Below are 12,437 nucleotides of genomic sequence, written 5' to 3' on the forward strand. Positions count from 1 at the left end.
TGTAAGCTACCATGCAGGTGTTAGAAATTGAACCCAGGACCTCTGGAAGAGCAGCTAGTGCTGTTAATGCCAAGCCATCTCTCCAGCTCCCTCCCTTTGTTTCTTCAGAACAGATTTCATTGTGTAGCCTTGACTGTCCTGGAACTATAGAGTAGGCTGGCCTCTGCCTCCCAGAGTGTTGGGGTTAAAGGTGTAGGCCCCCACCACCTGGATGAAAACTGTTAAGACTTTTAAATATTTATACTTTTATGCTATTCTGACAAAAAGCGGAAATTTAAGAAAATGGAGATCAAAGTTTATTTCTACCCCTGAAAGAACAAAATTATTCAGTCATCAAATACAGTAGTTAATACCAAAGTACAGTCAATTATTTTGGATTAAATTAAAAATAGAAGGCAATATAAAATTTGAAAGAAAGAAAAAAAAAAAAACCAAAAAAACCAGAAATAAGCTACTTTTACCCACCTCACCTTCTACCTATCAAAACAGGAAAAACAAAAACAAACAAAAAACAGTGACTACTATCCAACCAAATATTTTGTACTTCAACCAATTATTTGTTTCTCTTTACACAGAATGCACATGTTTGACAGGGTTACAATATTTTTTCTTTCTTTTTTTTTTGTTTTTTGGAGACAGGGTTTCTCTATGTTGCTCTGGCTGTCCTAGACTCACTGTGTAGGCCAGGCTGGCCTTGAACTCACAGCAATCACATGCCTCTGCCTCCTGAGTGCTAGGATTAAAGGTGTGCGCCACAATGCCCGGCCAACCATATATTTTCTTTTGCTCTTTGAGTGATGTAAAGCAGTGAGCAGTGAATGAGAAATACTTGAGTCCTTTCAAGGCCAAGCCAGTGCTTGAGGCTGCCTCCTAACTCCAGCATCATCTAACACAGCGTCTTTGCCTGACGCTCAATGAATACAATGACAAGAGAGGAGAAAGGAGCCGGGTGTGGTGGCGCAGCCTTTAATCCTAGCACTCGGGAGGCAGAGGCAGGCGGATCGCTGTGAGTTCGAGGCCCACTTGGTCTACAAAGCAAGTCCAGGACAGCCAAGGCTACACAGAGAGACCCTGTCTGGGGGGGTGGGGGGGTGAGAGGAGAAAGGGTGTAGATTTTTCCTACACACATGCCATAGAAAGTCCATTTAAACACCTATTATAGGAACAGTGGTGACAGGAAAACCAATCTGTTTTGTATAGTGCTATGAGATTCTGTCAGAAAAAAATAAAACAAAAATGTTTATTTATTTTTATTTTGAGACAAGGTCTCTCTGTGTAGCCTTGGCTGGCCTCAAACTCACAGAGATCCACCTGCCTCTGCCTCCCAAGTGCTCGGATTATAGGCATGTGCCACCCATCTAAATGAGTTCTAAGCTAACCAGGCCTGTATAGTGAAACCCTGTCTCAAAAAAGAAAGAACAATTTGTTTATCTATGAGACTGTGTGTGTCTGTGGGAGTGTGCTTGGGAGTGTACATAGAAGTCAGAAGACAACTTGAAGGAATCGGTTCTGCCCTTTCACCATGTGGGTCTCAGGGATCACCTCTAGCGGCCAGGCTCGGCAGTAAATGCCCTTACAGGGCTCACTGGCCCTATTAACATTTTGGTAATCTACTGATTATATATCTTAGTATGCTTCTAAGATTTTCATATTCAAGACTAGATGCATACTATTTAAATATCCGCCTTCTAACTCTAACCATGTTCTGATAAGGTCTAAAAGCATTCTGGCAAGAACACAGTGTACACACATGAGCCCCTAAAGAACTACTACTCAGAAGCTTCAAGCTGCCTGTCAAGGCACAGTATGTTTAGGACTGGTGGTCACTAGACACATGTCAAGCAGCTTAATTCTTTATGTTGAAGGGAACAGGGTTCCTACTTTGCATGAAGGCAGAACTGTGGCAGTCACGGTGCAGTATGCTGCAGTCACTCTACTTTTTACTGTTCTAGGCAGGGTAAGCTGTTCTGTAAACACAGCCCAAAGAACAAGAGGACACCTTTGGGGCCACCACCAAGTCTGTAAGGTGATAAAAGCAGTCAGGTAACAGTCCCTAATGAAACAAGAGAACTACTAAAGGAGGCTCCAACAGGGATTCTTACTCTGAGATGACAAAGAGAGGGAATACACAGCAAATTATTTTTTTAAAATATCTCAATTCATACAACTGTCTTTTAACAGGATTTCAACATTTTAATTTAAAATTAACTAATAAATCACAATTCTATATTGCTTTAAAGATTATTTTGTTTAAAAATGACACATCTCAAAATTAACCATTACTATTAACTATTATAGGTTAGTTTATCCAGGTCAGGAGAGAATAAACAACAGTGCAGCTCCCTTAACCTCGGAGTCAGGTTTGAATGACAAAGTCCGTTGCCAGCAATGGACATGCAAATTACCATCCAAGAAATTGTAAATACGAACCCCAAACTGCTTCTGTTGAAGAAAAAGCCCTTGTGGAGTCACAGCCTAAGGCGGGGGCGTCGACTTGTGTCCCACGTGGTCTCTATGACTTCTTGAGCAGTCATCAGACAACCAGCTCCACCTGGCTTTCTACTTTGTAGGCAGCATCATATCACAATCTATCCAGACAACTGTTTACAAACAATGCTTACATCCAGAGCTAAAGAGGCAGCACAGCTTCCCACCAGAAATACACCAGTTTCTTTCTGTAATTTAGTGACACTTGTAGAAGGACAAATATAGTTGAAAGGAAAATGAAATCACATGGAAAACAGGCCATTAAGTGCTCTAGATGTTGGATTTCACAGAACCTTTTTCTGTTATCAAAACCCTAGTGATCTCTTCTTATTCCGTTATCTTAATGGGCACAACAGGAAATGAAATCCCACCCCTTTCCCCAAATACCCCAAAGAGCAAACTTGTTCACTCATGATCTGTCCTGTACAGAATGACAAGCTTGCGTCAAGTTCTTTGTCAGGGGATGGTGGGAACATGCCTGAACCAATCAGACATTTTTTTTCTATGGCTGCAGGAACACAGAACAGACAATACCTCCTCCACAGGCAAAACAACAAAGCAATAAGGAGAAGCAGAGAAGAGAGAGGGCAGCTAACAGCTAATGTTACAGGTCGCAGACCTTTCATTAAACCTTTAAAATAAAAAGTATTACTATCAATACACACATTGCAATTTTCTTTCTCCAGTTTTTCTTTTCTTTCTTTTTTTAAAACAATGAATACCCTACTCATTTGGAAAAACAAAAACTAAAGTACCCAACACCTCAAATGATCCATCAAGTAATTTGCTATTTCATCTCTCACAGACAGTAATGTAGATCAGATGAATCTTTACAGTTTACTGCCATAAGCTTCACCTCTACAATATTGACATTTCATTATTACAAGTAGCCTAGAACTCACCAAGATTCAAATCTCATTTGGTTTCTGTAGGTCCCAAATACTTTTTTTTTAAATAAAAAGTCTTTAACTTTTAAATTCTGAAAATTCAATGGTTATCACTTGCCCTAGAGGGTAGAGGGGCTACATGTGAAATAAGGGTTGATTCAATCAAAAACTGACACCTAAAACTGCAACATATACAGACACTCATTTCTAAGAGAGCAGCAGGGAAGGGAGTGGCACCAAAGTCACAGAGCCCGAGCTAACAGGCACAGATCACTTTGGTTCCTACAGTCAAATGTGAGGAGAAACAGGGAGAAAAGACAAAATAGTAAGAACATACAGTCAGTGGGATTTTTTTTCTCTGTAACAATGATTTAGTTATAAATATAGATTATTAGTCCTCTTTCTATACATGTAACAAATGTCAAACTGACTACTATGAAATTCTAAAGTTGACTCTTTCACATTTGTTAAAAAAGGTAGAAAATCACATACTTTGCCCCTTTCAGTTTAAGCTCTGAACTGAAATACTACACGTACAACAGCTGTCCTAACTTCTATAAAAAGTTGAAACATGTCAAGCTCCTTTGCCAATATAAAGAGCTACATAATTTCTATCATCACATCTGCCTTGAATTTAGGCATGAGAAAAACTCAAAGCAACAACTCAAAGGTACAGGTTGGAGGAAGGGAAGGTTATGGAGAGAGAAGACGAGCAGATGAAATATGCAGAAAAACTCGAATCTGATATTCAAGTATGAAAAATACCCCAAAGGAGACAACAAACAAGATCTACTGTAGTGAGAGTCATCAAAACAGTGTGTGCAAACGTCAAGCGCTGTCTGCTGGAAAATGTAAGGCTAGCGATGCAGTCCATGACTCCTTTTGGACCCTACAGCAGGGGCTCATCTCAAAGTCATAACTTTCTTACTGCAATTTTTTCTTGGTCATCTTTAGAAAATAGTAGTTTGCTTGCTTTTCTCCATGTGATGCAGACTGTCTCTTTACACCCTTCAGAGTAACAATTTCATGTATTAAAAGACTTCTCTTAGAAAATGGATAAAAGAATATGAGGCCTCAGTGATGACATTAGCGGTTACTCTTCATTGCTTCTTTAGCTGCCAGGATCAGTGGCGTCAAGCTAGACAATGGTTTGGCCAGTTTCAGGAAGGGATGCTGCAACCAGAAGGGAGAAAGGAAGCTTAGAAAAACTGCATATTTAGAAACTAAAGCCCACAAACTACCTATGGAGCATCATATAATAAACTGAACATGTACTCTGATTCCTAAATTCTCTCTCTCTCTCTCTCTTTTTTTTTTTTTTTTTTTGAGACAAGGTTTCTCTGTGTAGCCTTGGCTGTCCTGGACTCACTTTGTAGACCAGACTGGCTTTGAACTCACAGAGATCCACCTGCCCCTGCCTCCCGAGTGCTGGGATTAAAGATGTACGCCACTACCACCCGGCTGATTCCTAAATTCTCATACTCGGCACATGACTTCTACAGCCCGCAGCAGTCTCCTTGCCTACTATCTAAAAAGATACTCCCTTTCCTCCTCCTCTTTGCTTTTCAGTTTTTTGAGACAAGGTTTCTCTGTGTAGTCCTGGCTGACCTTGAACTCAAGAGCTCCTTGGAATGCTGGGATTAAAGATGTGCGCATCATCATGCCCAGCTCCTTTTTATTTCCTTAAATTACAGTGTATCTGTGTGTGTCTGTGTGTCTTGCTAGGGATCAGACTTAGGCATTCAGGCTTGGTGGCAAGTACTTTCACCCAGAGAGCCATTTAACTAACCCCTAGTAAGTTTTTCTAACTGCATAACATCTACAGACATAAGGGGCCACAGATACAGCTCAGAAGACAGAGTGCCTGCCTTCCATGCATAAAGCCCTGGGTCAGTCCCTAGCACTGCACAGGCAGGAGGCTCAAGATCATTCTGTATCTTCAACCACATAAGTGAGCTGTAGGCCAGTGGGGCTCATAGAAGTAAATGAATAATGAAATAAAAATAGTTCTTCAGAGTTAAGACCCGTAAATATTCTCATGACAGTATTGGACAGGTCCAAGAGTTGATTAATTACAGAAACTTACTACTATGATAAAAAAAAGTTATACAATTAAAAAAATTCTTTTTTAAAGGCCAAGGAGATAGTTGTACTTTAAGGATAAAGGTACTTGCTGACAAGTCTGATGATCTGTGTTCCATCCCCAAGACCTACTTGGTGGAAGGAGAGAACCATCTCTTGCCAAGTTTCCTCTATGCATGTCTGTATGCACACACGCATGTATTCACACAGCTAAAAATTTAAACTTTCCTCACAGAAATGAAAGTCTAAAATGCAGTAGCTGCCAGACTCTTGGCAAGAGAATAGAGAAACATCAGCACTATGAAGTCCATCCCCCCAAAGTTATCTTCATTAAGTTTACCTGTAACAGTTCTTTGGCTGAACCCCTTTTCTCCACATCCATTTCCAAACACCGATTTAAGAAATCCCGAAATATTGGGGAAAGTTTTTCTGGATTCTGAAGTTCAGGAGTTCCATTTGTTGCTATCAGGTATAAGGCCTAAAAATAGAACATTTTGGCAATTAAACGACAGTGCATCAAGTGCCATACTCTGGCCTCTGTCACTCTGTGCTCTCTAGTGGCAGCTTTTTTATTCCCCACAACTGAGGGACTAGAGAAGCTAAGGGCTTTGGTCCCTCACTGCTCTTTGAAACCAGCACCACCCACCTCCTAACTCATGCTGTTGATGGGCTATGGATCTCTCCTTGTTTCAGTACTAAGTCCAGGTGACTCCTCCTCACTCATCACTGTAGCTCTTTGCACTGTGGTCTCCAATGTTATTCCAGTCTTGATCTGTGGTGGTATCAGCAGCCACAGAGAAACATGACACATTCCCTGACCTCTTCTCCCATGATGCTTCCTCAGACGAATGCTTACAGGCACACATTCCCTTCACTAGGACTAGTAACTGCAATGACTAATGCATTCCACAGTTCAGCCTTTTCACCCAAGCACCCAGCAACTCTGTGACAACACTGAGCCCCAGGCCCCCTGCCCAGTGTCCATCATTTCCTTTTGTGTGTACCTCTGTGGTGTGCATAGTAGGGACAGAACCCAGGGCCTTGTGCCACTGAGCTTCACTGCCAGCTCATGTCACTTTGCCTACTTTACTTCACAGTATTCACTTGGTTGAATGTGGTGAAAGTTCTAATCACTTGTTCCCTCAGTCTATGCAGCTAAAGTATGGTGTTCAAAAGGCAAAACCATTAAAACTGACATCTGCTTAAGCATTCCAGAGGCAGAGGCACGACAATCACTTGGCCAATGTATAGTAAGTTTTAGGCCAGGCAGAGCTTCACAGTACCCTCCAACTCTACACCCCCCCAAAACCAAAACCCAGAAAAACCCACAACCCAAATAAGGTAAAAAATACCACCCAATACCTCATATAGGCTTAATGCTTCCAACAACCACGAAAGATTTCCCTACTCCATTTACTCTCACTGGGGGGGGGGGCGCTAAGGGGGTGCTCAAGAAAGGGGTTTTTCTATGTAGCCTTGGCTGTCCTGGACTCATTCTATAGACCAGGCTGGCCTCGAACTCACAGAGATCTGCCCGCTTCTGCCTTCCTGAGTGCTCAGACTAAAGATGTGTGTCACCACCAGCAGGCTCCTCTTCTTCCTCGGTATATTTCATTTCTCATGACTAGACTGACATTAAGATCAGTGAACAGGCCAGGCATGGTGGCGCACGCCTTTAATCCCAGCACTTGGGAAGTAGAGGCAGGAGGATCTCTGTGAGTTCGAGGCCAGCCTGAACTACAAAGTGAGTCCAAGACAGTCAAGGCTACACAGAGAAACCTTGTCTTGGGGGGTGGGGGGACTATGGATCTCTCCTGGTTTCAGTACTAAGTCGGACAGTTTTCATTGTGGCTCAGCCAAGGTCCATACTAGAAAATAATGCCTTCTCTCACCCATCTCTCTCTTTTTAAGTTTTTAATTAATTTTATTTCATATGTATGGCTGTTTTTGTCTGGATGTATGTCTGTATATCACGTGTATGTCTAGTGCCAGTGTATACAAGAGGATGTTGGATCCCTTGAAGCTAGAGTTACAGATGGTTGTGAGCTGCCATGTGGGTGCTAGGAACCTAACTCAGGTCCTCTGCGAGAGCAGTCTGAGCTCTTACCTGCCAAACTATCTCTCCAGGCCCCCTCCTTGTCTCTTGAGACAGCATCTTTAGTCTTTAGCTCTGGCTGGCCTGGTACTCACTATGTACCTGAGCCTGGCTTCAAACTTGTGGTTATCTACCTCCCTCAACCTCTTAGTGCTGTATGATAGGCTTGAGCTACTGTAAGGAAATTTAAAGAAAGCAGAGCAGTAGACTCTCACCCCCTCAGCTGCTGGAATACACAGTCCACTCTTCTGTGTGATACACGCCTCAACATTACCATTTGGGCATCTTATCTCAGAGATCTAACCTGTCCACTGTCCTGGAACATAGGGGCCAGGGTTTACTGGTGGTAACCTTGCTCTACACAGGGTACCTTAATGTGTAGGGAAAGGGAAAGACACCTAATGGCCTGGTTTGTGGCTCAATCGATGGAATGCTTGCTTAGCATGCACAATGCCATGGTTTCAGTTCTCAGCAACATATAAAACTGAGTGGTAGTGGTACACATCTGTATTTCCAGTACTTGGGAGACAGAGGCAGGAGAATAAGAAATTCAAGGTCATCTTCAGCTACAAAGCACCCACACACACTATAACAAAAAGAAAATAACAACAACAAAACCCCAAACCCCTATTTAGGGCACTTCTGTAGAAAGGTGATTACATTTACATACACAAAACCATAGTTCTGGGAGGTGGGACTGGGGGGAGAGGGGTTTCGACCAGGATATACAGTGAGAAAATAAAAACACAATGTGCTGGGCGTGGTGGCCCATGCCTCTAATCCCAGCACTCAGGAGGCAGAGTCAGGCGGATCGCTGTGAGTTCAAGGCCAGCCTGGTGTACACAGTGAGTCCAGGACAGCCAAGGCTACACAGAGAGACCCTGTCTCAAAAAACAAAACAAAACCAAAACAAACAAAAATCTATATAACTCACTATCCCAAATCTACAAACTTTTCAACTATCTACTCTGTAACTCGGAAACAATACAATTTTTAGATACAGAGAAAGAGATTAGATTTCACCAACCATATTCTAAATTCTTGTACAATGGCTGACATAACCAAGTGCAAAATACGTTTTGAAGAAAAGTATTTTTTTTTTTTTTTTTTGGTCCTGAGTGATGGCTTGTGGAAAAGGCACTTGCTGCCAAGCCTGACAATTTGAGTTAAATCTTAGGACCCACACAGCAAAGGGGAGAAACCCATCCCTACAAGTTGTCCTCTGACCTCCACACATGTGCTGTGGCATGCATATGTGCAAAACATTTTTTTTTTTTTTTAAAGAAGAAAGCAAACTATTTTCTTACAGTAAGGTTAGTGCTTTATTGGTCTTACCCGTAAAGGATTTTCATTGAGGTATGGAGGCTCTCCTTCAACCATCTCAATAGCCATGATGCCCAGAGACCATATGTCAACTTTGGGGCCATAGGCTTTCCGTGTAACCACCTCTGGTGCCATCCAGTATGGTGTTCCAACCATAGTACTGCGTTTGCTCTGCTCAGGGGTGATCTGGGCACAGAAGCCAAAATCAGCTACAGAATAAAGCAAAGCACCAGGTTAATGGCTTCAGTGGATGCCTCCATCATGTTCAGTGCAACAGATGTGGCTGCACTTCAGTCACTCACCCTCTTCTTGGTAGAGTGTGAAAGCACAGCCAAGCATGGTGAGTTTATTATTATTATTATTATTATTGTTATTATTTTTGGTTTTTCAAGACAGGGTTTCTCTGTGTAACCTTGGCTGTCCTGGACTTGCACTGTAGACCAAGATGGCCTTGAACTGACAGGGATCCGCCTGCCTCTTCCTCCTGAGTGCTGGGATCAAAGGTGTGCGCCACCATGTCCAGCTCTAATGCAGTGTTCAACCTGGCAGTGTTCAGAACATGGAAATTGTATTCTTTCTTTTTTTGGTTGGTTGGTGTTTTTTAATGCCTTCTTTTAACATTTATTTTGTGTATGTAGGGTGTATGTGTGAGTTTAGAGGACAATCTTTAAAAGTTTATTTTTTTTCACTGCATGGGTTCTGGGAACTGATTCAGGTTGTTAGTGTTGATAGTACACACCTTTACTGGCTGAACCACATGGCCAGCAGGAGCTTACATTTAACCAAAGCTCACTATGTATCCAACTTAGCAGAAGGCCACACTTACTGCAACTGTCTCATTTACACTCACACAAGGCCTATTGTAGTGCCTGATGCTAAACAAACTGGGAAGGGAAGTTACAACTTTTTCTTTCCTTCTGCTGTTAAATCTATCTAACTCCTTAATTGACTACTTTTTAAGAAATTGCTTATGATGCATCTTTACAGTTAAAAAAAAAGATTTATTTATTTATTATGATGTACACAGTGCTCTGTCTACATGTACACCTGTAAGCCAGAAGAGGGCATCAGATCACATTATAGATAGTTACGAGCCACCATGTGGTTGCCGGGAATTGTACTTAGGATCTCTGGAAGAGCAGTCAATGAGTGCTCTTAACCTCTGAGCCATCTCTCTAGCCCTCCTTATTTTTTAGATTTTATTCTGACAGGGTTTCATGTAGCCTAGGCTGTCTTTGAACTCAAGATGTAGTAAAAAATGACCCTGCAGGCCAGGAGTGGTAGAACATGTCTTTAGTCCCAAAGACTGATAGGGAAGGAGAGGCAGGTGAATCTCAGGCTAGCCAGGTTTACATATTGAGTGCATAGCAGCCAAAACTACCCAGTGAGTTATACCGTGTTTCAAAACAAAAACAATAACAACAAAAGCAATACTCTAAAAAGAACTACCTTGAACTCTTGAGCAACCTAACTTAACCTTCTGAGTGCAGGATTACAGGTATGTGCTACTAGTCTATCTGGTATCCAATGACTCCTTATGTAAGCTGTTAGCAAGTGGCATTGTAGCCCCTAGACTTTAATAATACATTTACTATTTATAAGTATTTATAAATAGTATCAATAAGCTCTTTGGTTTATTTTATTTCATTAACTTGTTTTTTAAAACTTTATTTTCTTTTTCTGAAGATGAGATTGGCTTTGAACTCACTGGAATTAAAAACACGTGCCACCACACCTGACTTCTGCCTTCGTGAAGACAGGGTCTAATACTGCTGACCTCAGATTAGCAGCAATCCTTCTGCCTCAGCTTCTTGAGTATTGGAATTATAGGCATAGGCCCCCCAAAACTATTTTTATCTTCTCATTTTAGTACATTTATCAATTGAAATATTTGTTTTTCTTTTCTTTCTTTGTTTTGTTTTTTGAGACAGGGTTTCTCTTTGTGCCCTGTACTCTCTTTGTAGTCCAGGCTGGCCTCAAACTCGCAGTGATCCACCTCCTGAGTGCTGGGATTACGGGCCTGTGCCACCATACCTGGCTCTTGACTTGAAATTTGAAATTGAGAACTCTTAGGTCTTGCTGATTACTTCACAGCACTGTAGGGTTATGGCCCCAGAGGATAAAAGTCTGGCTGTTTCATGGTCTTCCTGTATCTGACAGATAAGATCTTAAGGAGAGGATTCTTTCCATGTCACCCCTGAGGTCAAGGTCATACAGTCTTCCTCTGATTAGACAGACTATCTCTACAAAATTCTAAGAGGGTGAAGGAGCAGATTGAGAAAAATACTCCACACCAGTCCCAACTCTCCTATAAAGCAGAACCAGTATCCAGGTTCCCAGAGAGCAGTCCTCTGCCTATTACTTTGCTTTACTTTAATCTCCAAAAGTAATTACCAATATTAGTATTTTCCTTATTGTACATCTGCAAAAAAACACAAAAGAAGATCAAGTAACTTGCTCAAAATGGTCACTGAATAGTAACAGATTTGTTGTGAACACAAGTTGCCCAGTTCACTATGCATGTTTAACCAGCAACCCACCCTTCACTGACCATCAGATATGGTAATAGAACATCATTTCACTGTTACTCACTAAGTTTAACGGAGCCTTCCATTCCCAAGAGCACGTTGTCACTTTTGATGTCTCTGTGGATCACTTGATTAGCATGTAAGAACTCCAACGCCTGTAAACACTGAACAGAGAAAACACCTATCGATGAAACAGTCCAACAAGTCTAAAAGAGGTCACATACAGCTACAATGGCCCGAGTGCTGCTCTGACTACTAGCAGACCCTTCAGGATTCAACATTTTTAGAGAAAAGATATCTTCTCATCTGCAAAGTTAAGAAAACCAAACAAAGCCACAACTTTGGCAGGGCATGATGCAACATGTCTGTAATCTCTACACTGGGAAGTTGAGGAAGGAGACTGGAGAGTTCAGTGGTAGTTTTAGGCCCACGACTCATGATGCAGAGGCAGGTAGATCTTTGTGAATTCGAGGCCAGCCTTGTCTGTACAGAGAGAATGCTAGGACAGCCAAGGCTACACAGAGAAACCTGTATCAAAAAACCAAATCAAACCAAACAAAACAAAAACAAACAAAAAACCCACCAGAACAAAAAATCCCAACAACAACAAAAACCAAAATAAGTGTCAAAACAAATATTTTCTTTTACTGTCTGACCTCTATTGTGTAGCAGAGGATAACTCCTGATCCTCCTGCCTCAACTTGCACAGTGCTGGGATGATGGGGGTGGGGGTGAGGGGCGGGGCTACTATGCTAGGCTTATTAAATAATGCCTCAATTATGTCCTTGGTCTCTGCTTACTTTGGGGGAAGGCAGGTTTTTTTCTGTACCTCAGGCTTGGAGCTCCCAGTAATCCTGTTGTTTCAGTCTCACAAAGTACTAGAAATACAGTACAAGCCATGGTACCTGGAGATTGTTTGTTGCTCCCACTGATTTTTAAAAAACATTTTAATTTTAATTATGTGTGGGAAGCATGAGTTTAGTGCTTTTGTAGGTCAAAAAAGGAAATGGGATCCCTTGGAGTTGGGAGTTACAG

General features: G+C 41.7%; 1 protein-coding gene across 1 annotated transcript in view; it reads right to left on the reverse strand.

The window, feature by feature from the left end:
* Nucleotides 1–3,175: 3,175 nt before the first annotated feature.
* The window catches only part of Pak2 (p21 (RAC1) activated kinase 2), a 58,752-nt gene continuing 49,490 nt past the window's right edge, over nucleotides 3,176–12,437 (reverse strand). The window contains exons 12-15 of the mRNA XM_051149760.1: nucleotides 11,467–11,566; nucleotides 8,887–9,083; nucleotides 5,797–5,934; nucleotides 3,176–4,547 (exon numbers count right to left, since the gene is read on the reverse strand). Of these exons, the coding sequence (XP_051005717.1) occupies nucleotides 4,461–4,547; nucleotides 5,797–5,934; nucleotides 8,887–9,083; nucleotides 11,467–11,566 (522 nt within the window). The 3' untranslated portion in view covers nucleotides 3,176–4,460. The remainder of the gene's footprint in view (nucleotides 4,548–5,796; nucleotides 5,935–8,886; nucleotides 9,084–11,466; nucleotides 11,567–12,437) is intronic.

The sequence above is a fragment of the Acomys russatus genome, chromosome 8 (assembly GCF_903995435.1).
Source record: "Acomys russatus chromosome 8, mAcoRus1.1, whole genome shotgun sequence".
NCBI classification, from domain to species: domain Eukaryota; kingdom Metazoa; phylum Chordata; class Mammalia; order Rodentia; family Muridae; genus Acomys; species Acomys russatus.